At 41.5% G+C, this 25,882-nt stretch overlaps 1 protein-coding gene across 1 annotated transcript; it reads right to left on the minus strand.

Annotated features, from left to right (window-relative positions):
- Positions 1-10,531: 10,531 nt before the first annotated feature.
- Positions 10,532-24,187, minus strand: plppr3a (phospholipid phosphatase related 3a; the record flags this gene model as incomplete). The annotated part of the gene is made up of 9 exons (XM_080512620.1): positions 10,532-11,509; positions 11,890-12,717; positions 13,869-14,042; positions 15,850-15,907; positions 17,956-18,151; positions 19,390-19,519; positions 22,438-22,623; positions 23,005-23,108; positions 24,181-24,187. The coding sequence occupies 9 exons, from the start codon at positions 24,185-24,187 to the stop codon at positions 10,532-10,534; spliced, it is 2,661 nt and encodes an 886-aa protein (XP_080368746.1).
- Positions 24,188-25,882: the final 1,695 nt, after the last annotated feature.

Raw genomic sequence — 25,882 nt, forward strand, 5'->3', positions numbered from 1 at the left:
ATCATATGACGTGCAGGGAACCAGGCTGCTGGATTCAAGGCTGCCTCGGCACAGAGGACTTACGAGCCTAGAATTGGGATCAAATCCAGTTGTTCTTACCAGAGGAGAAAGCGCCATTCTCCCCAGGTTCATTGTCGCACTCCTCCATCTAGCGGCGGGAAGGCTCATCGCCATCACTCCCTGAAATGTGATTTCACTCCGTTACATAAATAACCTCGGGCTCTGGGGATAAATGGCTTTGCAGCCTCAAGCAGTGATTTGAACCAGGCTCGCATCTGACCACTATTTATATCAAACACCAGCTGATTACATACATTTAGCAACTAATACCACGCACCTATTCAGCAGCTGCCTATATCAGTCTTTCTTGTTTTTTTTTTTTATGTGTGTCTTAGTCTGGCCCTAATTATTTCATCACAGCCACAATCTCGCGTCATCCAAAAATAAATTGCACCTACACTCAATGTACAGCGGATGGCGCTAAAGTTTCAGACGTGATATTCTGGACGTCAAAGTGAGGAAACTGAGCTATATGATACACGCAGCACTTGTGATGCATTTGTATAGCTCTAAAACTACATAGATCAAGTCTCCAGCATTCTTCAGAATTATCCAGTGGGTATCTTGAGACAAACTTCAGGTAAATTCTTCACTTAATATGAACTTATTAAGCCAATTTTCTCCTTGTAGTGCATATAAATGCTGCATTTGGTAATTAAGATGCACATAGTTGTTCATATCCCACTACTTTTGAATAAATTATCAAAATGTATGGACTCAAATCCAGCAATAGTTGCAGTTTTTCTATTTCTTCTAATACTACAATTTTCCGTGTGTTTGAATGGGAGAGGACGGTTGCATGGATGGCACAGGTGTGTCATGGTCAGCATTCTGACCTCACTGTAAGAAAATCCCAGTCTGGAGTCAAGACTTATGGGCCTTTCTGGGAGGAGTTACAAGCATGCATTCATGTTCTCTCTATGCGTGTGTGTTTTCCTCAGGTACTTTGGCTTCCACCCGAAGACTGAAAACACATGTTGGAGGGTAACTAGTGAATCCTAGTTTACCATCAGTGAAATTGTGACTGAGTAGGATTCCCCATATCTTTGTATTTTCCATCTGTTGAGTGAGTGCAATGCCATTTGCTCACAGTCAGCAGAGATTTGTTCAATGACCTGAAGTTTGATAAAGCAGCATAGAAGATGGATGAAATGTGCACATTCAGTAGCATTTTAATCAGTCAATATTTTGTTGGACTCAGATTGATAAAAATCCTCTTGGAGGTCCTGGCCTGGAGAAATCCCACTGAAGTGATGGCTTCAATGCAAGTGAAAGCGTTGCTGTGGATATATACAAATGAAGTTGTAATATCTTAGGGTTTTACGGTTGAAAAGTGCATTTGTATCCAAAGACAATTATTTGACATTGTACTTCCTATACCCAATAAATCCAATAAAAAAGATAGACAATTTGCACTAAATGTTAACTTCACATCTGTCAGTATAATGACTAGTGAAGAGTTCTTCTGCAATGACAGAGAAAAGATCAGACTCAGTTTTGACTTCATAACAGAAGATTTCCAAATGTGTAAAATGTGCAGAATAGAAAGTTGGAAAAGGATTGGATTGGTGTTTATTGTCTGGGGACTTAGATCAAGGTTTAGAAATAGAAAAGTGGTTGAGCGGATTTAGGAGCCTGTGACGGAGAATATGAGTCTCAGTTCCGCTGTCTTCATGCACATCACGTCTCACATCTTTCATTTCCCTCCAGCTATTTTACACGTATGCACACAGAAGCTCCAAAGTCGGCAACATACAAACAAATGTGTAGGAGAGGAGGTTTGAAAAGGAACTGCAGTTTCCCTTGTGGTGTGTGTGTGTGTGTGTGTGTGTGTGTGTGTGTGCGTGCGTGCGTGCGTGCGTGCGTGCGTGCGCGTGTGTGTGTGCGCGTGTTTTATGACATCATGGTAAACACTGCTGACAGATGAGGGTCAGGCATGTTTTGGAGCTGGCAACTGTAAAAAAAAAAAAAAAATTGACGGTAACAACAAAGGGAAGCGGTAGACTCGGTTTCAATTTGATGATGATGAGAGAGTTTCATGGACAAAACATCTAATTTTCCTACGTGATGGGAAATCAAAAGAAGTCGTGTGTGGTGCATCAATGTGTAATTTCTTGAAGTACTTCTCTCCATGTATTTATGTGCATGTGTTTGTGCATGCACAGTGACTTGGAGCCCTCTGAGCCCTGGAGGCCGGCTCAGCACTTGGCTTCTTATCTCACTCTCAGAACCTTGGTCATGAATAAACATTGCTGGAAAAAAAGTTATCCAAAATGAAAATAACTGAGTGGAATTTGGAGAAGGCGGGTGGCATTCCACAGCAGGAGAGGAGTGCTGAGAAAGTGAATGGATAAGAGAGCTTGACCAGAAGGGTAGAGACAAAGTATTGAGGGAGGGAGCTGAAAGACAGAATGAGGCCTGGGGAGGGAAATAGTATAAAGCATTGCCTCCATCCTGGAATACCGACAGTGCACCGGTCCAGAAAATGCCAAAAAGTGTGACTTTTCTCCTTTTTTCTATTTCCATAATCTATCACAGCCCCAATCTTTGTCTCTCACTGTATGCTTTAAAATGCCAATTGTGCTTCAGTGGGCTAGTGCACATTGTTTTGTGTTTTCTTATTCTGTTGTGCCAGCGCGTGTAGGCGTGAGTGGGAGAATTATTGTTGCTCTGCTTTGTAATGAGCTGTTTTACTGAAGTACATCAAAAGACAATGTCTCCAACTCTGTTTACTTATGTCTGTCTAAATTACCTCCTCCTTATGTGTCATTTTTGTCTTTTTTGGTCTGTTCTTCCTCTCAGCGTCTCATTTTTTATTACCTTCTCTATGTACTTCTATCCAAATACCCACAGACTACGAAAAGGGAATATTTTCATCTTTTTTTTTAAACTCAGTGCTCATTATTTAGCTGTTTCTTTGAATATGCTTGGAAATGCGCATCAGTCTGCTGGCGCCACAAATCCACAGAGAACAACAAGGGTCATGCAATGTAAACGTGTGAATCTTTCCGTTGCCCTCAACATCATTAGTTTGACCAATCGCTGAATGCGCCCACGCATGTCTGCACTCTCATATCTCCCTGGAGATCCTGCAGCTGTATTTGCCTCGTGTCCCTGTCTCATTATCCGTTTGTCTTTTTGACTGCGACCCTCCCCACCCCCTACCATCCCTCCCCTTGGTGCCAGATCAAGCTGGCATCAGATGTGACAACGTGTTAATCGGTTGCTGTTTTGCAGGTCAGCAAGTATCGCGTTGGAGCATGTGATCCATTCTCAGGCTCATTTGGGAGTCTGTGGGAGTGATAGCTCTTTTCTTGCCTGAAAAGTAATTTGAAACTTAAAAATAACAGGTTTCTGCCACAATCATTTTGCCAGTTCACAGTTTTTGCATCATTTCTTTCATGTCGCCAATGTTTATACCATCATCAAAATATGTTTTTTTTGGCTTTCTGTTTAATCTCTGTTGATCTCGCCTAAGACTGTTGATCTTTCTATTTTGTAGGATTCCCTCAACATTGTTTAGGTATCCCATTCCTTTAAATTCCTCTGTTCATCCTCAAATTATGTTCCTAGTTTTGCTCTTTGTTTTCAGATTTATATATAGGATGTCATCCTGCAGCTTACGCCCAACTTAAATATTGTGTACATCAGTCTCTTTGTCAACATATGAATCATTTAAAGCAGAAGTATCATGTTTTTCCATAATTCAAACATATTTTTCAAAATCCTACACAAGGAGTAGATATTTTATTTTATTTTTTTGTTGTATACAGTTTTTTTATGCCGTCATATAATAGAAGAAATTATGAAATAATAAAATATGGTAATTTGCCCAATAAAGGATCAATTTACATTCTTCATTTATCTCTTGTTAATGTTTTTTTCCCCTGGATTTCTTCTAATACCTTAGTTATAGTATTGGTGTTTTACAATATATGTATTTTACTCATAAATAAAATTCTCAAGCTTCTTGATTTATTTTTTTAGATGCTTTCTTTCCTGACTTTCTACTTAATTTATTTTTTCTTTGTGTCTCTGAACTCTAGAGCCCATCATTTTCTACAACCATTGTATTATCCTGCAAATGTTGTATTTCACCTCTGATTATTGTATACTGCTCAATGCAGGTGAAAATGAACAGAGAATGAAGGACAGGTCAAAAAAATAGCAAGAATCAGCCAAACGTCTTAAAACCAAGTGAGATACATTTAAATGTAGTCTTTGTTTCTGCTCCCCTGCTTGTCGCTGATATGAAATAGGATGGATCACAGGCATGAAAAAAGATGAGTGTAGTGCCGCAGCGCTCTAATTTACTCATTAAATTGATGGTCCCAGACTGACTGATTTAGACTGGATTAACGATGAAACAGCCCTTTTAAAATTGCATACAGGATTATTCACAGATTTGGTGAAACATTTTTATGGGCTGGATGTATGCGAATGGAGGTTATTTACACAATTAGTGAAGCATTTCTTTGTCGCAGGGTAACATTCTTGCGACGTGCAACGTTGCAGGGTTCTCTATATGTTTGTGTGTTAGTGGTAATCATGCCTTGTATCACACAGCATCTCAACTACGGGGATGTGAGGACCGAAAGTGGGTCAGATAGTTCTAAGTGTACGGTCTTCTGCCAGGAGGTTCCAAAAGAATCTCTGACACCTCTGACAGTTTTTACTGGCATGAAAGATATTCATGTTTTTGAGAAGACATATGGGTGTGGAGGTGAGACAGTGGAGCAGACCAGAGGTGTGATGTGCAGTATGTAGTCATTATGGATGTGTGAAAGGATTCAATTCCGCACAAGCAGATGGATCCATGCATAGTGTGCTACAATCTTGTTGGATTTCTTACTTCTACATCTGGGGGGGGGGGGGGGGGTACAAAGGAAAGAATGTGAACAGAGAAACCTTTGGTGAAGATGCATATGAGGGGCGTCACACATACAAACATAAAGACATATATATCGAAAAGGTTCCTCTACGCACACCCACACACACAGTCCCAGACCCAATTACTCTGGTCTGATAACTGTGTCAGTGTGTTACTACCCATTCCGAAGCCTGTAGGGCATTGAAGTCATGTACTATACAGTCTTACTCATGCATGTTAGGCCACAACCACATCAGACCGCTCAAGCTCAAATACGCTGCGCTGTTCACCTCTTTTATGTGTGTGTGTACACACTCAGACAAACACAAGAGCAAATACACACATGTATCTGGGTGTGTGATTATGATGATCGTTAACTCAGAACTCTCCAGTGAGTGTTGAAATATAACATTAAACACGAAAGCATAGGAGTGTTTATGAGTAGCTACATGTGGCCATGCAATAGGAAGCAAGGACTGCAGGACTACATTGTTTCTATCTCCATTGTTTTCGCTCCCAATCTCAGAGGGGAAACAAGGGGAGACAGCCAAGCAGACACATCAAGTATAATTGGAGAGGTAGAGAGTGGCACAACGAAAGACTTTCATACATTCAATGCTCAGGATACTTTTATTTTCCAAGTTGTCACATGAAAAGTTGGCATGTTTGAATAATCAACTGTCAAGGAATTTTTAGATAGTTTTATTTCTGCTTTATGTTTGTATATATTATTAATCTATCCCTATTTTGCACTGCTTATCTAGCTCAGGGTTAATGTGAGGCTGGAGCAGAGCCCAGTTTACTATGGGGCAACAGGCACACACGTTGAAGGAAAGTGGAGTACCCGGAAAAAGTGGAGAAAAACACAAGAGGCACAGAAAATGAAGCACCACACTGAAAAACCCCAAACTGGACTCAAACTGGGGGGTTTTGTGCTGTGAAGTGAAAGCAGTAGCCACTACTCCACTGTATGACATAAAATTTCACAATCAAATTTATACTCACCGAGTGGTTTCATGATCGAACACTTACTATAATAATGTTAGTTATAATAATAGTTTTAATGAAATTATGAGTCAATATGTAAACAAAAGGTTTTAACAACCTCACAAGCTGTCAATTAACTGTAAAAAAAAAAAAAAAGGGATTTTATAAAGAATATCTGAAGAATATGTGTAGTTGAAAATCAAGCAACAATAAAGCAGCAGTTGCCTTGTGAGATGAAGACAAACCTATAAAGATGTCAGTCTCCCAGCTGGGCAGTAATACTGTAACTGGCAGTCTGCTAAGGCATTCATCACCTTACAAAGCCCATGGGCTACATAGCAAGAGAGCTAGTGTACTCATATATCTGTAAAGAAACTACCACCACCATAATGCAGCCAGAATCCAAGGCAGCAGAGTTCTCCTCACTGCTTTTTCAGGGGGTCTATCTGTTTGCTTGGTCAAATGAAAAATGGATTTCAAAAAGTACTTTCTTGTTCAGGACCCCTACGAAGGAACAGGCTTTGAAAATAAAGCCACTGACTCAGTGAAACCAACCTCCTTGAAATGTTGGTCTTAGCCCCCAGCTGTGGTGGGAGAAGGTGGGAGGCGGCTGGCTGGCACATTAAGGTTGGTTATCATTTGGGATAGAAAAGAGCTCAGCGCAAGGTTTATGTTGTCTGGTTGGTTGGGAAACAGTAGGATTCCTCGTATGGTTTTTACAGGTCCTTGTGAGACTAAAATTAATTTATTGTGGAAGCCAGGCTGAACATTTTAACAGCCACCCCACCACAGGAATATATATTATTCTGGGTTTTTTTTTAATCACTGTTGAGGCCCTCCAAAAGCATTGTAAAACCGTTTCTTCCAGCTTTGCAACTTGATGAAAAATGAACCATTTAAGGGTGTTTTCATTATAAATATGATCACCCGATGCAGACTGAAGCCAGAAAACGATATGATTGTCATGTTAAAAGGGAATCAATGTTTTATTTTTAGAAAATGATCCAGTCTATTGATTTTTGAAAGTATACCCATATTCAAGACACTTAGGGAAGCTTTTCTCTCCATCGACAAAGTAAGAGCCAGTGAATTTCTGACTTTGAGCTTCAAAGGCTCAAAATCCACTTATTCAATATGTAGAGGTTCAGAAGAAGCCGGGTGAGATGGCTGTAGGTGGAATGATAGTGACAAAGTGCGTGAGATAAAAGCCAAGCTACGGACAAAAGGCTTTTGTGCTGTTCTGCAGTGATAAATCAGAACAGAAAAGGATGTCAGCATCTCACCCTGGACAGACTCTAGCTCGCATGCACACGCAGAGATATCAGCATATACACAGGCACATGGTCACAAAAATAGACACATGCATAGACAGCTCAGTCCGCATTTTCTGCTGCCTCCTGCCGTCGCACAAACACACAGATACACACTTGTTGTGTTGTGCTTTCTGGGCCACCAAGGAAAGAGAGAGGGGAGAAGACAGAGAGAAAAAAGCTGCTGGCTTGCTGAGTGTGAGTCATGGACAGGCTGACTGTCCTCAGGCTTCAGTACACCATCTGCCCCCCCCCCACTACCTCTATGGCCTCATCACACAGCTCAATGCTCCACAGCACTGGACACACAAATATTCAGACATGCGGCAACAAACATTCCTCCATGCGTTCAAACAGAGAAAAAAAAACAACTCAATAGTGACCCGAATCTGAACGAAGGCTCAGGCGCAATACATCTGCACTACGCGGTGGTCTTACACACATACAAAACTGCACACAAAGACCCCAATCCATACATGCATATTGAAATCCTCCCTCTTAACTTGTATGAATCATGCAATAATTCAAATATGAATCAAATTTAATTTGACCAGAAACCACAGCTTCATCACAAAGACAAAACATTTTCTGAAAAAAATACACATTTCCACAAGTCTTTACACACACACACCCACACACACAAAGCTTCAGCTGATGTTCACTCCATCCCTGCGGGTCATCTGGGATTGACCGACATTCTCACAGAATTCATTATGGAAACCTGACACCAGCCGACAGAAAAAGGAGCAAATGTTGCACTGCAAATGTGCCCGCGATACATCCGTCTGGCTGTGTGCATCTGTGTTTGTGTCAGTGTGCATGGCAGCCTGTGAGTGTATGAATGAGCATGGGAACTTCTCGAATCAATGGAGGACAACCTTTTCATTAGAGCTGCAGTGAAAGCTGCTGCAACATTGACCTCTCTGCTTTTAACTATGCGGTTCACATCTGATACTGCACTTTCAAATACCACAAAAGAAAACCTTGAATTAAAGAGGTCTTGGTCTTTTGTTTTTATTCAATAAGGATATTAATGTAACACATCACTACAGATAAAAAACATGTGTCCAAAAAAGAGGACTGTTGAATAGTAGCATTAATAATAATAATAGGTATTGTCAAGTATTTTTACAGTCAAAATTGGGGCAAAGTAGTACAATAATCACCAGCATGTCTGTCTGTCAAAAAAGGTAATAGTGCAGACTTGAAGCACAGAAGTTGAAAAATAAACACACACTCGTACACACATGCAGCACAAACCGACAAGCAACTTTATCTATCAGCTTCTCATGTGAGGAGCGCCACTACAAAATACGACTTGTTCCATTTAACACCGCCTCTTCCGGGCACAACTTTACAAAAATCAGCTTATGCATCCTCCAAATGCTTCAGTGCATGGTGGAGACCCACTTCACCTGTGAGTTTAGGTCTGTAATTCATTATTGTATGGTCAGTTTGTGGACTAAAATGAAGAAGCACCTACCATGAGTCAAAAGTCAAATGTGACAACTTTATAAAGCAAAGCATGACTGTACATAAGAGGCATCCGTGTGTTGAAAGATTTCACTGAGATATTTCCCTAAGTTCTCATGGTTAGGAAAATTGGAGATTAAATTTGAGTTCACTATTCATGAGTGGCCCTCGGAACAGTTATTGGTGAAATGATTTCCACTGAGTGGGTTCACCTGGAGTTTTCTGTTCTTCACCAGAAGATGGATTTTGATTACTGTGAGTGTGGCTAATGAGGAATCTGCATTTTTGCGGGACTGTATATTTAAATTAAAGCATAACTGACATAAAATCAGTGCAGCATGAGGAGGTGAGAGCTTTGTCCTCCATACTTTAGTATGGGTGTCTGTTGTGTCTTTTTGGTCTTAAAAACATTTGTCTGACAGGGAGGGTTTTCCTTTAAATGTGAAAAACCAAAAACCTAATGGGCAGATTTAATCTGAAGTTATTCATATTACTAAATTATAATTAAAGACACAGGGGTCTTCCTGCAGTTTTTCCTGATAAAATATAAGAGAGGGACAAAAATAAAAATGAATATACAACAATAAAATGTATAATTTTTTTACAAATTGGCAAGTGTGAAATCTGTTAAGTTTGTCTTGTAACTGTATTGTTATTTATCTATCGAGCCAGTTCGCTGGCTTAACTGGTTTCGCCATTATGTCAGAGCTGATGGCAGACTGCACTGCTGGTTGGGCAGATTTCTCGTCACTTTTGCGATTCACCAGAGGGCCAAATGCTAAGAGTGTGTTAGCATGGTTTGATAAACAAACGTTGATCTCCTTAGTGCAGCTTGGAGCTCCTTTCGGTGGCAGGTTTTGCACACAGCAATGGCAGACCGTCTGCCTGGCGTGCTGTGCCGTGCAGCCCAGCGAGTTTCTTCATTTGAGGAACAATTCTCTTTCCATTCCACTGCCTCTCACGTTTACAACAGTAATCCACTCAGTGACGTCCGTGTGGGGGTGCCCAACTGTGCGTGATCCTCCTTATACCCACCCATCCTCCTCCTCCTTCTTCGCACTTCAGCTCCAGAAGCCACGCTTTCTAAGCTGTCTCTCTCTGGTGGATGCCGACACATTTGCTTGGCGTCAAATATACAATTCCCCATTCGGATTGTTTATTTAGAGTACTGAAAACTCTCATGCTTTTGTGAGAGGATTAATATTCCTGAACCTGTGCTTGGACTTCATTTAACAGCATTCTTTCCCTTTTTCATAGCTGTTGGGGGCTTTGAAGTGAGGGCTTTCCAAATGGTTTTCCAAACGAGTAAATTCTGTGTTAGTATGAGAGGAGCTGGTACTGCCTGCAGTTGTTTTGTTTTCACAGTCTTATCCATCATGTCAAAGGAAACTTGATTTAGAAAATCCCAGGCCATTCATTGTGTTATCTCTCTTTCAGGGGCAGCCTTTGAATGTGTCTCACAGAAAGAGAGGATGTGCGTGCTGGAGCCAAACGTGGAGTAGGGCTTTTTAAATTTTCACCCTGCTCTTTTGACTTGCCTTTCTTCTCTTGTCTGTTCTTTTTCCAGTCAGGGCCGTTGAGCCAGAGCTGTGGGCAGTATCTGTGAGGAGGGAATAAACAGATCCCCCGCTGAGTTTGTATGCTGCCAGACCTTCCCATCGTCCTCTGCAGGATTCAGTATCCCTAAACCTTAATGTCATTTTTTTTTTTCAAAAGTCACAAATCTCTATTCACTTGCCCCAACCTGCTTTGTTTCCACTGTTCCTTTCAGTGGACACTTTTCATGTACAATCTCTGATATTACAATATTGTCAGATGATTTTCCCCTTCACTATAACATCCTCTCATTCTGCATGGCCTTGTAGTAGTGCTCCTGCTCGGCATGGCTACGGGCCGATCCGGAGGGACGTCGGGGCAGGGTGGAGGAGCGGGACAGTGCATGGCTGTGGCTATCCATCAGTAGGTCAGGGTGGGGAGGAGGGGGAAGCATGCTGGAGCAAGAAGGGTGAGGAGGTGGCATGGATAATGGGTGAGGCGGAGGAGGTAAGGGAGAAGCGGACGGGTGTGGAGGTGGAGGCATTTGGGAGGAGGATGGGTGAGGGGAGTGGTGCATTTGTGAGGAAGACGGGTGAGGAGGTGGCGGCATGTGAGAAGATGATGGGAGCGGTGGTGGGGACATTTGAGATGACGGGTGTGGGGGCGGAGGCATTTGAGAAGCGGCGGGGTGGAGGGGAGGTGGCAGCATTGGTGAGGAGCATGGGTGTGGAGGGGGAGGCAAGGGGGAGGAAGACGGCTGAGGGGGTGGCGGGAGAGGGGACGATGATAACTGCGGTGGAGGAGGCAAAGGTGAAGGGGAGGTGGGAAGAGGAGGAGGTGGCAGCTCCGGTCCTCCTTCCACGCTGCCGCTGGCCGAGGAGGAGCACAGCGAGTCTGTTTTCACTGGAAGTGTCCGGTAATCCCGGTAGTGACTGACATTGTCCTGTCGCTGCAGCGCTGCTCGGTGCTTGTCACCCATTGGATCAGCAGTCATCATGTTCCCACTGATGGTGTTCCTCCACTCCCATGGCTTGCCATTAGCGGCTGAGACACGCACCACCGGGTGGTGGGGGGCGTGAGCATCGATTGTGACGATACTCCCGCTGCCAGCGATGCTTCCCGGGTTGCTCCCGGTGCAGCTGTCTCGATCAGACGGGATCCGGTAGTAGGGTGACTCAGAGCAGTTGGAACCACCACCAGAAGAGGAGCCTTCTGATGTCTTGGCGGATGAAGCCACCAATCCCTGGCCCTGCTGCTTCGATATGGCGATGACCTGAAGGACAGACGATGACCTCATTAAAACAGTAACAAATACAAGAGTTTATGGCAATATATTACAGGAATCATAAAGGGTAGCAGTAACATAGCCTTCACAAACATTTTAACTAGAATTGGTGTTTGAACCTTGTAATTGGTATTTTATATTTGAAACTAATTAGTCAAATTGCATCCATCAGCTTTCTTTTGATTAGGAAAAAAAACCAAATCATAGGTGTGTGTGCTATTCACAGCATTTGGCAGCAATTAAATGTTAGCTCTTACTCTAAACTAGATTTTGTCTGCAGGCCTCTTGAAAATGAAGGGTGAAAAATCTCTCTTAATTGTAAATGCATTTCTCATTTGAAGGTACTTATTTATTAATTTCTGCCCCACCTGAGTGACTCTCTGCTGGCTGGGAGGTTGGTTAGGCTGTGTGTTGGGAACTCGGGGGGTCGACACTGCAATGGGCCCTATTCCGGGCTCTTTGCCCCCTCCGCCTTCTGTGAGGGACAACCATTTCGCACGGGTCTTGGCGCTCTTAGGGGAGACAGGCGGTGGTCGGGTGGCCTCCTCGGGGATGTGAACGAGTGGCGGTGCCACCACCATCTTGACTCCAGTTGGTGGGGCTGTGCTGTTGTTGGCCTGTACTGTGGGATAAAGAGATGAGGGCATCACTTGGTCTCCCCTATCTCCTTCTCCCAAAGCTCCCTCACATCCTCCGTCTCTCCCATCCATGTCTTCGTCCTCATCCCGTGAGCTCTGGCTGCGGAGCTCCAGCGAGCGCTGCTTCCACTCAGACACCAGCTGCCGAGACCTCTGGGGGTCAAAGGGCACGTGGAAGGTCATGTGGCGCTGCGTGGCGACTGGCTCGTCAGAGGGGGAGATGGGGCTGTTGCCATTTGCGACACGGGGCAAAGTGTTGCTAAAGGTTACCATGGTTTCCTTTCCCATGGGGCCGCGGGTTGCGAGCAGCTCCACGTCAGCACTTGCTCGTTTGAGGGAGGCAAGCGACGCTTTCTCCCTCCTCACCTTACTGCGAGCTCCGGACCCAAGTCCCAGCTCCTCCCTGCTCTCAGACACCCTGGGAGTCTTCCTGTACAGGGAGTCATGGCTCCGCTGGCTCAACACCCTCAAGCTGTCCTTCTGCTGGGAGGAGGTCAGTCTGTGTAAAGAGGGAGCATCTTCCTCGGATGCTTTGAAGTTTCCCACAGCGTAGACAGCCTAACAAAAAACAGAGAAGACAGAAGCAGTCACAACGCTAAACAAAGACGAGGGTGTTAAAATGCAATTTCTTTAATCTTCAGGAGGGTAAAAAATTTTTATTTTGGTATTAGTACAAATAATGGAATGAATAGACGTCTCGTCGTCCTCATTTCTTCTGAGGTCAGCATGAATCACTCCCCAACCCCCCCTCCCCCCACTTCATCATTTAATGACAGGAGGAAATGCTCCCCCTCTCAAAAAGTGATAGAGTGGAGAAAAAATAGAGGGAGAGTAAGAGGAAACCATGGAAAATGGCAATGACAAGTTTTCTTAAAATGAACTGTGAAATTGTTCCGGAGAATTCTTATCGGATTATTCATTCTCTCTCTCTCTCTCTCTCTTCACCCCGTAATAGAAAAGGCTATTTATAGCCTGCCAAAAAACTGCTCAGAGAGGAAACTATGGAAGCCACACAAGGAGAAGAGGTGATGAAAAAAAGACACATTTGTTAGCACATGCTGTGATAGGGTAAGAATAATACAGTTAGACGACTCAGCCACAGCAAACCATTAAACCACTTCACTTAAAAAAAGAAAAAAAGAAAAGATCAATTTTTGAGAATTCTGTTATTCGCACCATGCTTACTGTTAACTACTCCCCGGGGACAAAACAAATCCCCAAATGCAAATAAACATGTGCTGGTGCTCCAATCATGCCAAAAATAGAAAATCCATTTCAAGTAGCTTTGCACGGGGGTGGCATAGTAGTGCAGTAGTTAGCGTTTCCACTTTACAGCAAATCTGAATCTGAATTTGAACTTGCCAGCTGACTGGCCATTTTTGTGTGGAATTTGCGCATTCTTCCTCGTGCAGGGACGTCAAACTTATGGCCGGTGGGTCAGAACCAGCTCACCAGAAGGCTCAAGCGGCAGAAGGCAGAGGAGCAGTTGCAGTGAAAGCAGGCAATCTTTTAGCAAGAAAAATCAAGGCTAAAATACACAAGTGTGAGGATGAGATTGTGCTGAAGAAATTCACATTGTCATAATAATAGTTCACATAAATAATTGCTGTAATATACAGTATTTTTTTTTTAAATACCAGAACATATGTTAATCGGATGAGTCCGCCTCCACATGCCATCCATGCCCTTTTACACTTTGTTCAACTAACCAGGTAAACGCCGATGCCGGCGCCTATGACGTATCCCACGTAGACGTCGATTGGGTGACTGCGGTGTTGAGTGATCTGCGTCAGGCCGGCGAGGCCTGCTGCCATGCAGAAAGCAAAGACCAGCAAAGGCTTCAGCAGCTTTGTTGTGCTGTTGATGCTGGCATTGAAATACATCTGCAGACATAAGAAGAAAAACACAAGTCAGTAAAGAGCAGACAATTTAGATATCTGGAAATCTGGGTAATCTCTTTGTTGGGAGAAACAAGCAACAGACAAATGAGAATATTTTGATTATTCATCAAATCTGATGCTATGTATTTGAGGCAGATAGCGAAGTTTAGTATACAAAATGCCACCAAGGATTGAGCTCCCCAGGCAATAGTCTTTGAAATAAATAAGCTGCTCATGAGCACATCTGAAGCTCAATGGCTTGAAAACAATAATTATATCTTCATCGGTTGGCCTCTTAGAAGGCAGGGCTATTATTCGACCGAGGATAGTGACGTCCTTGAGTCTATGTTGTTAAATTTACAATGACAGCAATACTCACGGGGCCTGACCAAGATATAAAGTGCTGCTTAGTGCAATTTAGAAGTTCTACCTGCAGAATTTTTTTAATCTTTGTACAGAACCAGATGATCTCAGCCATGAATCCATTATGCATGCTTTAGCTTTGAAAGCTTGCGACAGCTTCCATCTTCTAAACTATATTATTTCTGAAGAAACATTGAATCATGTTCCTTATGTGCTTGCAGAAGAGATCACCTTGGAAAAATTTGAATGCCGCCATAATTTCCTTCTGAGGTTGACATACATATTGGCACATGGATTTGTAGAGTTGAGCCTTTGCACAGAAAAAAAAAAAATCGACCGCATTGGTTGCTCGCAAGATATCTCGTGACAGCAAAATAAAATTGATGAGTGAGCAAGTGAGGCAGAGAAAGGGAAGGAATATATCTCTAGTTAGTGTACATTCACATTCCCTGCATGCACACACTGTTTCCATTACATAAAGTCGGAGACAACTGAGTGACAGACAAGCAAGCGTTGCAAAAATATCCCTTTTTAACAAGCTTGTCCGTCTCGTACCGAGCATAAAAAACACGCTTTTCTTTAAGTAAAAGGACAAATCTGTCACAATGGACAGATTTCAGTGTGATTAAATACACATTGTTTTAACACTTTTTGAATGACGTTTTATATCTTTGCAATGATGCAATTTTGAACTAAAACTACAAAGAAAGTGTAGAATATCAGACAACATGTTGGAAATGTAGCAAACCAAACAGCTGCTTTCCTCTTCCTCCTCCTCCTCCTCGACCTTCTCTCATCAGAAATCTGTCTAGTGAGCTTTAATGAGCACACACTGGGCTCAGTGAGGCAGCAGTGATATGGCCAGTAGCTTGCAATAGCTGTAGGTGGAGGAGGGTGTGTGTGTGTGTGTGTGTAGGAGGGTGTTACCTCATGGAAAAATAATAGTGGTACTTTACCATATAGTTCATATACTGCAGCAATCAGGGGAAGATGACTGAATGGCAAAAAAGCAGCTCAATACACACGAAAGACAGCTCCTGTTATTGCTTAGCTTGAGAATAATTTGCAATCCAGATGTCACTCAGTTGAGGAAACAGTTTAGAGCAACTGTGACTTCTTCATCAAGTAAGAGTTTCCTCTGACACACAATTTTAAAAATTTCTGTTCAGAATAAGTCTCAGAGCTTCTGGGTCTTGACATGAACACAGATAGGTAAGACAATAAAAAAAAGGATTTTGTTGATTTTTCTTTCTTCCACAAAAAGTCCGAGGTTAAAGATTTGTGGTGCAAAATACTGTAATTGAAGTAACAGTCATGCATAATGTAAGGCCAACTAATTATCAATTTAGAGTTACAAGCAATACACATTTACAAAAGCTTCATGCAAACACCCCGATTGCAAAGTCATACAAATGCATGCAGCAAGTAAGGCAAAGAAAGTGCTTACAGAGATATATACAGCAGCGAAGCCAGAGAGTGTTGCATGCTGGGATGGAAATGTTTTCCTGAGGGGAGAAAGAGGGAGAGTTAGGTGTGAAAGGGTCGAGGCAAAAAACAAAGATTTACCCTTTAATAAAACAAAAAACAGCTGTCGGTATTCAGAGCCCGTTTATGACCTCTTAAATAAATCTGAAAAAGCCAACATGGTTGCTGGTGTTATGTGTGGTGGCAGGAATGTTTTTGACATTAAAACCTGTATTCTGACTGAGTGCTTGTCAGACTGAGTGTATGTCCTTGTATCTGAGCATTAATTACAAGAAACAGGATACCAAAGGGCATTAGTGGGAACATTAGAAGGGAATAAATGAGTTGAGGTCAAATTTGTTGACTTAAAGTCAATAAAAAAATGAATAACAACTATCATTAAATCTACTTTATGGAGGCACTTTTTTTGCGAATCTGGACCTTAAATTCATGTCACGCTCAGTCGGGTTTATTATTTCACCCCCTCATAACTGTTCTGCTTTTGTGAAAAAGGCTTTGACTTTTACACTTTCAGAAGGCTTTAATTTCAAGCTTGAGGCTAGTTTAGTTAATTTTTCGGGGGAAATTGCTGATCGGTTATGATAGCCAATGTAAATTTGACAGGTTTATCATCAATACAGTTTCACCAATATTAGTTTGACTTTGTGGATTACGACCTAGGAAATGCAATATCCCACCCCCCACAAGTATTGAAGTACCAGCTTTGGTACTACCAGGATTATCCCCGTATCAACTCTGTTTAGCTGTAATCTTCCCTGTGTATAAGGGCTTATTAAGCCTCTCATACCCATATGCGCAAGCTTGTTTATCTGACCTGTGTTGGCTTTTTACAAATTGCATTGCTAAAGAACATCTTCAAAAGCCAAACACAGCCACAGCACCTGCGAGAGAGCCGCGACAGCGGCGAGGCCCCGTTGTACAAATGCATAATTACATTTATCACAAATCATTACCGGACAAAATGGTTTTTATGAGCACGAACTATGACAACCTTTCTCCTCCTTATCTTTTTTGATCTCATATAATCCCCTTTAAATGCTAATCAGTTTTGATAACTCCCTTTCTGCTATGCTCCTGCAAGACAGCAATGTGTAATAATATTCAAATCCTTTCAACATCATTAAACATACATTTGTACGTGGTATACTACAATTGCAAATATGTATGCACAATACAGATGAGCATGGCAATAGACCTGACGGCACTGGATTCTTGCTGGAGGATTTTCAAACTGGAAATTACAATATTACATGTATATAAGTGGATTCCTAAGCAAATTAACTGATTATTCAAGACAGGAGCATCCAAAGTTTTTACAATGAGTGACATATTTGATCACGTGACAGTAACTTATTACCAAAATGTGGTAACATTCATGATAAACATGACATACATGATTAAAGTGTAATGCTAAAGCTTGATAAATACACTGCTGCTGGTATGTTTTACCTCATTGAAAGCAAAACATATTTCCTTTCAGGTCAGGTCACTTTACTGATGAAAAACAGTGAAAAACAGTGCCTTAGCAAAGCAGTGTGCACATGAAACCACTGCTTGTTGTCAAACAACGTACCAATGCATTTAGTAAGTCTTTACTTTTCTTTCTTTTTTTTCTTTTGCAAATCGTACAGTATATAATAGGACAGTGACACGCAATAGCATGCAACCAATCATTTCTAAAAGACTCTGTGAGCCATGCATTATACATTTGGAGCGACAATCAAAATGAGTGAAACGTGTATAATGTTGGTCAGAATAATGCTTTAAACTGTGTCTACTTTTCAATTCTGAAATATCTTTAAGTAACATTGTGAGTTGTGCCATTTAATAAATACCTCATCAAGGTTTGTTATCTGATGAAAAACCCTTTTTGGACCAGTTTCAAGCTAGCCATGGATGAGCGCTTTCTGTCTTTTTGGAGCAAAAGTTATGTAAAAATACGACACAAACTGCATATAAACTACAGAATTATGCAAACATTAGTTTTAAAAAAAGGACACTGTGTGCTGGTTATCTTCATGTCATCAGTATACAATCAGGACAAGGTATTTATTCTTCTTCAGTGTACCTGGCTGAAATAATAGCATACTGGTCCTTCCCCATGCAGATGTCCTGGGTGATGTAGGCATTGTTGTCACATGACACCCCCGTGGCCGTATAATTGGGCTGGCAGACGGTGAGGAAGAAGGGGGCGTGGTAGCCGGTGGCTAACTGGATGACATCTGTCACCAAGGCTGTTGCCAGGAGACCGAACACATGAACACCTGAGGGAGAGGTGAGAGGCAGAGATGGTGAGGCAGCCTTGGTAAATGAACTAAGAGCCTCTGGTGAGCTTGTCACGCTGAGCTGTTCACTTAGGAACATTTGCCAATGCAGGGAACACTGATGAATTTACTGCAATCTGTGGTGACACCACAGGGCTCCAGTCGGATACATTTTTAAGGCTTTTTCTACAGTGAGATTTACCAAGGTGAATTAATTGCTCTCTTCACTTCAAAGCTCAGAAATCAGCCTCAAGATATTGCATGCAGAGAATTTTATCAAACCTATTTCCGTTTATGTCACCCTTCAATTAAGGCATGTAATTAGTTTATTCATTTCAGTTCTTTAAAAAGTGGAATAAAGTCTTGAGGGGTTAAGCCTCCAGGTTGATGTGGGAAAACAATATTTTGCTCCCAACATTGACTGCACACACACGACACACTACACACCAACAACTGGGTGATTATTCATTGCAACTCTCAAGCTTTTATATTTCCTTCTTTTATTAGACTGATACTTTACTGATGCCAATAAAAAAAAAAGAAAAAAAGAAAATATTTCAGCAGCTCACCCATAACACTAAAACATAATAAATACATAATAAAAACACCCAAAATTAGAATGCCCAACAAATGTAGAATGAATTGAAAGTTATAACACTGAGCATAAAAGATTTGTGCTGGCAAAAATATTGAATAATTGAATTAATTGATTTTAAATGTTTAACTTGTTAAAAAAAATTACAATAAAATAATAAATGAATGCAGTTTTGTTTACCTCCAGTTAAAAAAAAGAAAATAGTCTCTGTGTCTTGAGTCTACATTAATTCCGTGGTTTTCCATGAATAACAGGCTTCAGTCTTAAGTAGAAAGAAATGGAATTAATTACAGAAAATTGTGCGATAAATTGGTCAATTAAATTTTTATTGATTGACAATACTATAAAAAATATAAATGTACAAGTAAAATGATGGGCATTCACGGTTATTCATGAATCTAAAAAGGGCAGAACAGAACAGAGAAAAAAAATAAGTGACTAAACTAAAAAATGGATCAAATACAGCAAGGACAATGAGCAGTGAAAAGGATCATCAATACTGGGACGATCCAAACAAAACTAAATTCAATACAAGAGGCAGGACTCCTGAAGACATGCAGCTGGAATATCCTATGGTTAATAAGATGACATTAACTCCTACAAGCAACTAAAAACAATGTGAAGAAGTGGTGGAAAGACGCACCGACAAAGCGCACGGTTCTGCGTAGGAAGGAGTTGAAGCTGCAGCCTCCAGCATTGATGCTGCCCTCCGACTTGGGACAGTTCTTGAGTTTGGACTGCATGCAGTACATCAGGCCTTCTCCCATCATAATCTGCAGAGAGAGGGACGGAAGGTAAAAAGTGTGCAGACACCAAAGGCGACAAAAGGAAAGGACTGCAAAAGTGTGATTAGTGTCCGATATAAGCGTCTGTGATCGTGATCTACAGTGACAGAACGCAACGGAGAGAGAATGGACGCCAGGTGCTATTGAGCAGTGATCACTTCCAATCAGAGTGATAGATGAGTGCTGGCGAGGTCCGTTCGTTTCCATGCTGCTGATGGATTATACCCGTGTGTGTCTGCGCGTGTGAGTGTGTATTGATTGGGGTGTGTGTGGCATGTTTGATGATGTATATGGGAATGCCAGGTGTATATTTATCAATGTGTGTATTGATTCAGCATTTCCGAGAGGGACTGAACTCGCTTTGTGAGTATTTGAGAAGCTGGGTGTTTGCATATGTGGGTGATTTATGTATCAGTCTGTGCATAAGTGCTTCTTTGTGCAGCACTCACACACCGTCAGACCTGCAGATGCACATTAGTCCACTGAAGCTCTGTGATAGGATGCTATCCTGGTGATAAATAGGTGGAAAATTGTGTTCTAGTAATGCTGATCTACAGATTTACTTCAGGAATGGCGTTGAGAATTATTACCCAACAAGCTATTTGGATTTGATTTAGCTTGATGCCTTGATTATATATAATACAAGTCGTGTGCTCATCAGTTGTCAGTTTCCAGACAAGCATCTGTCTTCACATGAGAAACAATGGTGAAGTAAGAGCAGCGGCTTTAATGCTTTCATTCATTAGATGCCTGATAACAGGAGCTCAAATGTTGGTCTATTTTTGTTGGTTGCGTCTCCAGGCAAAGTATTGTAAACATATCAACCAAAAGTACCTCGTAGGCAATACCGAGGACATTTGTGGTTTTTTTTTATATCCTGTAGTTTATTTTGGTTGCTGCATTTCCTTTGACAGGATAGACCATTTTAAATGGTATCATCTTGGCGGAGTTTAAAAAGGAAATTCCAGTGAACCCAGTAACCCAGTGAATTCCTTTGGTATCTGTTCCTCATCAACCATTCATCACAGAAGTTTCTGCAGTCGTAATGTTGTTTTACCAAGCAGATGTTTGCACGTGGAAGGCAAAATTATTTTCTTTTTAACCATTAAACACCAACCACATTGGTAAATAATGCTAAATGTCAGGATAGATGTAGATATCTCAATGTTCAGTGTCAATCAGACGCATCCTAATTTATATGGTGTAAGTTAAGTGTTAACACTGCTGCACTACATTTTCCTAAACAACTGTGTTTTGGTTTGGCAAAACATTTCCCATCATATCTACTGTTGTAATAAAAAAAACAGTTATAGAGTTACATTATGTACATTTTAAATATGCACATGCTGAAAGTGGTAAATGTATTGTAGGCTGAGACTGTCTCACTATTAGCCCCATAAAGAACTGGCCCGCTCATCCAGGGTCTCAGCTGGGATGGCCTCCAGCCACTGCAAACCCACACTGGTTAATTGGAGTTCAGAATACGACGAGATTTATCGGGGGATTTTTTATATCTGTTGCATGCAAGCATCACCAAGATAATTCATTGTTTCATGCAAATTAATTTAATCATGAACTATACTTCAGTCAGCTTTAAGGCATTTGTGGGTTTTCTGTCATTATATGAGGTTCTTGTGTTGAATGTTCATGCCAAATGCCCTAAATGGGAAACAATGACGAAAGCACACTTTAAGCTTTCAACTGATGTGAACCACTCATTAAGGATTTATGTACTTTTGCCATGTGACTTTAAAACAGTGAATGTGAGTGTGGTTCTCTGTCACTCTGTGTTTGCACTGTGAAGAACTGACGATCTGTACAGGCTGCTCGCCATAGTTAGCTAGGATTGGCTCCAGCGCATGGTGGACGAAGTAGTAAAGAAGGCGGATGGATTGATTCTTTCACAGCAAGGAAGCAAGCTGGTGTCAAATTGATGGACGCCTGTTGGCAAACTCTGCAGTGTCTCCCAAAAAGAATCCTTTGTGGAAGTTGTTCAAATGGAGCAAAGTAAGCATATTTTAGATATATGATGAAATGTGGAGCCACATGAATATACAGCAAAAGGTGAAAATGATCTTTTTTGTAATTTATATTATGAGATGTTATGAGAGTTAGGAAAATAAAAAAGAAACTGCATAAAATATCTGCCACTATAAAAAATTTAAGTCATGCTTCCGCTGTATATCTGTCGTTGAGTCACTTTGGCACCAGTCTGTCCTTTGCAGAGATTTAACTCTTTGGCTCTTCTTTGGCTGGAATTGCAGCACTCCAGATTGGGTCCAGGAGGGAAATGTTGTATACATAGATTGCACTGCTGTGTGTGCCAAGAGCTTCAACCATTAGCCGTGTGTCTGATTAGAGTCTTTCCGATTGAGAGGTCAGATTGTCCTGTTTATGTGAATACTGGATAACATTGATCAGATTCACGTGAACATTTATAAGCACCAAGAATATCATGTGATTCAGTCTGTGAATCATTTCCAGTATGTTTTGCACTGTGATATTGTGCCACATGATCCCACATCCAGCTTTGCAGGAAAGAATTAAGTATACATTTGTTAGATTAACACAATAAACTATATGCTTTATTTAATTGCAATACCAAAGAGTCTTTCCTATTGTTATCTGATGAGGAAAAGGCAATCATGCCGAATTCTGAATGATGTGGAAATGGTGTTTCATGTATCGATCAGTTGAGCTTTACCACTGCTCTTTTTCTTTCCAAAGTACCGTGTCTGAAGCTTCATGTGGAGATGTTATGTTACACAAGACATTGCAGTTTTCAATTGGATAGGATCAATTGTCGATCGTCAATTAATTTGAGCTCATGTTACTTTACCTATTCCTCTTGAGATCATTTGAATTATTCAAACAAACTTGAATTTGTTTGTGTGAAAAACACTTACAGAAGCTGCAGGACCAGCGAAGGCCAAACTCAGCAGCATCAACAGAGGGATGAGCTCGTCGCCCGTCTCCACGTAGGGCATGGAGAGGTCACGGTCATAGCAACGGAAACCCACCATCGCCGGGGACAGCACATCTGTCAACTCCAGGAAGTACAGGGACACCAAGGAGGACAGGACAATAGGGAGCTACACACACAAACACACACATACACACACACACACACACACACACACACACACACACACACAAGGACAAAGCAAACAGTGACTAGAATTCCATATTTGCTCGCAGGGATGATTCATTCAGTGTTTCATCTCAAGTTCGACTGCAAAATAACACACAGCATAAATCTTACACACAAGGACGGGTTAGAAGAAAGTAAAACCATATTTGCTTGTAAAAACTTCAAGCTGTGCACATAGTTGATGCAGGTGCAAGTTTGACCGTACTGTAAAAAAACTGTGATTCAGCCATGAACGACTCAATAAACGTAATGACTAATGTTGACCAAGCATCGTGAAATAAAACGATGATTCATCAAGAGCATCCTATTCATTTGCACCTACCTCTACAAAATAAAAACATGGCAGCAGGGTCATGCTGTCTTTGGGGGGTTTCTTCTTGGCTTTGTTTTTGGGAGATGTTGTCTTGGGGTGGGACCAGTCACAGCCTGTTGGGATAAGAGAGCAATTATATCATTTTCAGGGATTTTCCCAAGATAAAAATGTTTTTAAAGGTGGGTTAGGTTTTTATAGCAAAGACTAATGTGCGTGTTTCATGAAGAGGGGTGTATTTATGAAACGAAAACAAACTGAAATCTATTATTAAGCATTGTACTAATACAACTGGTATAGCACATTATTAGCATTTAAATAGCCATGCACACGCACTCATTGGATATTTAGACACAAGCACATCATAACCAAACACAGAGGTTGACTTTACATAAGAAAACACACAAGGTAAGTCGAGAGAGTAAGGCTTCCAATTTAGAAAAGCCTTTTTAACTCTCTAAACAAAGTTGCACATCAAATTCATCCTCCTCAGACATGTACAGTTATCTCCTGCCTGATATCAGTAACAATCAGAAGGCCTCGAAGCCAAAAGCACCAATGGAAATGTAAACAGAGTTAAATATTCACAGCTCTCCCTACAGGAACCCGTCTCTCCCCATCCTATCTCAGAATCTCTGTCCTCCCCTTCCCCTATTCTTACCCCTCTCTACCTCCTTGTCCCATTTTACTTATCACTTCTTCTCCATCACTTTCCATCCATTCCGTCTGCTCTCTAGAAATCCTACAGCATGTTGGCAACATTTTCCGTTTGACCTCTTTTTCTTACCGAGTACGCATTGATTTCTAATATCAAAAATCAATATAATAAAATGTGATGGTGAGGATTAGATTTTTAGAAAATGCATTGGGATTATCTTTCCTTAAAACTGTTGTATCAAGAGTCAAAGACCTGCATGAAATGTGTCATTTATATTGGTCAAAGCTTTGATCTTTAATAACGGAATAGATATTTCAGACTTCTAATATCTTATGGCTCACGTTATTGGGTTGGTTTAACAAAAACTACAGTGATGTGCATCTGAAGCTCTGATCCAAAAATACTATCCACACCACACTTCAAAAAACTCCTCAAAGCTGTCAAGGCATCTGTGCCTCTCTTCTGCTTCTGTCTCTTTATTTTATCATGTTTTGCTGGATTCATTGTTTAGCTCTGCTCATTTCTCTCACTGGCCATTCCTGGGTCTTTATCTTTCTTCACTGTTTGGTCTCTCTGAAGTATATCTGTCAAACAAATCTCCATCTCTGCTTTTGCAACTGTTTTCCATCACTCCTTTTCTCACCATCTGTGCCGTCTTCCTTCTTTACACCTCTATGCAGTCCTCCACCTCCCGTTTCAGAAAAAAAATCTCCATCCTCTTTTCTTTCTCTGTTTCTCCCCCTCTGTTTTTTTTTTACTAGATAAGAGGGCCTGACCCTGAGGCAATGTAAAGAGCAGAGAATCAAAGACTTCTCCAGTCTAATTTCCATGACCGTCAGAAATGTATCGGAGAGGAGAGGAGAGGAGAGGAGAGGAGAGGAGAGGAGAGGAGAGGAGAGGAGAGGAGAGGAGAGGAGAGACAGGAACAGATCAAAGAAAGGAGTGGTTTATAAAAAAAAACAAAAAACAATTACGAAAATCTTGTAACTCAAGTGTGTGTATGTTAGGCTGTCTGTTTGTGGTGTATGTGTGTGGGGGTGGGGGGTGAGGATCAGACACAGTGGGGATATTGGGATGGATGGATTCCAGTGAAGCTGAAAGCAGCTTAGGAAGATGCTGGGTCCTGGGTCTCACTCTCACAGACGCCTGGTCTCAGTGACCTACTCCAGTCAGCACTTAAACCTCACCCCAACACACACACACACACACACACACACACACACACACACACACACACACACACACACACACACACACACACACACACACACACACACACACACACACACACACACACACACACACACACACACACACACACACACACACACACACACACACTTTAAGCATCTTGACTGAAGAACGGGCTCGTTTATCTATTACACCAGCATTTGTCCTTTGGGGCATGTGTGTATGTGTGTACGCGTGTCTGCTACAAGCTCGTGCTTTTCAAGCATCATGGTAGCGTTTACGTGTTTGTCTGGTCTGCGTGCATGTGTGTGAATGAGGTGGGTTGTATAGCCTGCGGTGAGGAGAAAACCGTCTGTCAGTCTGTCAGATAGAGAGGAAAATACAAGTAGTGACCACCAACGCAGGGAGATGTGAGGGGGTGTCAGTGACAGGCTAGTAAATGATAACATACAGATGGATGACAAATTAAAGGAGAACCCTGAACCTTATTAAACATCTCAGGCCACCGCAGGCCTGCAGAGGAGCTCAGTGGAGGAGATTTGTGAAACCTACAGGAGGGCTGGATGTCATTTTTCTAAAAAACAGTCCCCGATTTTGTGTTTTGATGATGATGGAAGAGAGGGTGGTCTAAAGGGGCAGATTAAGATATAAAATATGAGCATTAAAACCATTGAGTGACCCCCAGCAGATAGTTTAAGCATTCAGCATCTAGCATGGTCACTCACCACTGTTTTCTGTCACTCTTTGTCACTCAGTGGTGGCATTCTTTACCAGCTGTCACAGTAGGGCTGCAGTCGCTATTATTTTCACTATTTATTGATTTTATTCATCCAGCTATATTCACAACTGATTGATTGATTTCACACCAGAGCTAAAAAAAAAAAAAAAAAAAAAGCAATTGAAATAGTGTGTTAAGGTCTACTACAATGAAATGTGCCAGACTAATAAATGAATAAATTCAGCTTACTTTAATGTGCCATGATACACAAGTCAATATTAAATAGCTGATTTAAGGAATTATTTTTACAATTTTACAAAGGG

Source organism: Blennius ocellaris, assembly GCF_963422515.1.
Source record: "Blennius ocellaris genome assembly, chromosome: 17".
Classification (NCBI taxonomy): Eukaryota; Metazoa; Chordata; class Actinopteri; order Blenniiformes; family Blenniidae; genus Blennius; species Blennius ocellaris.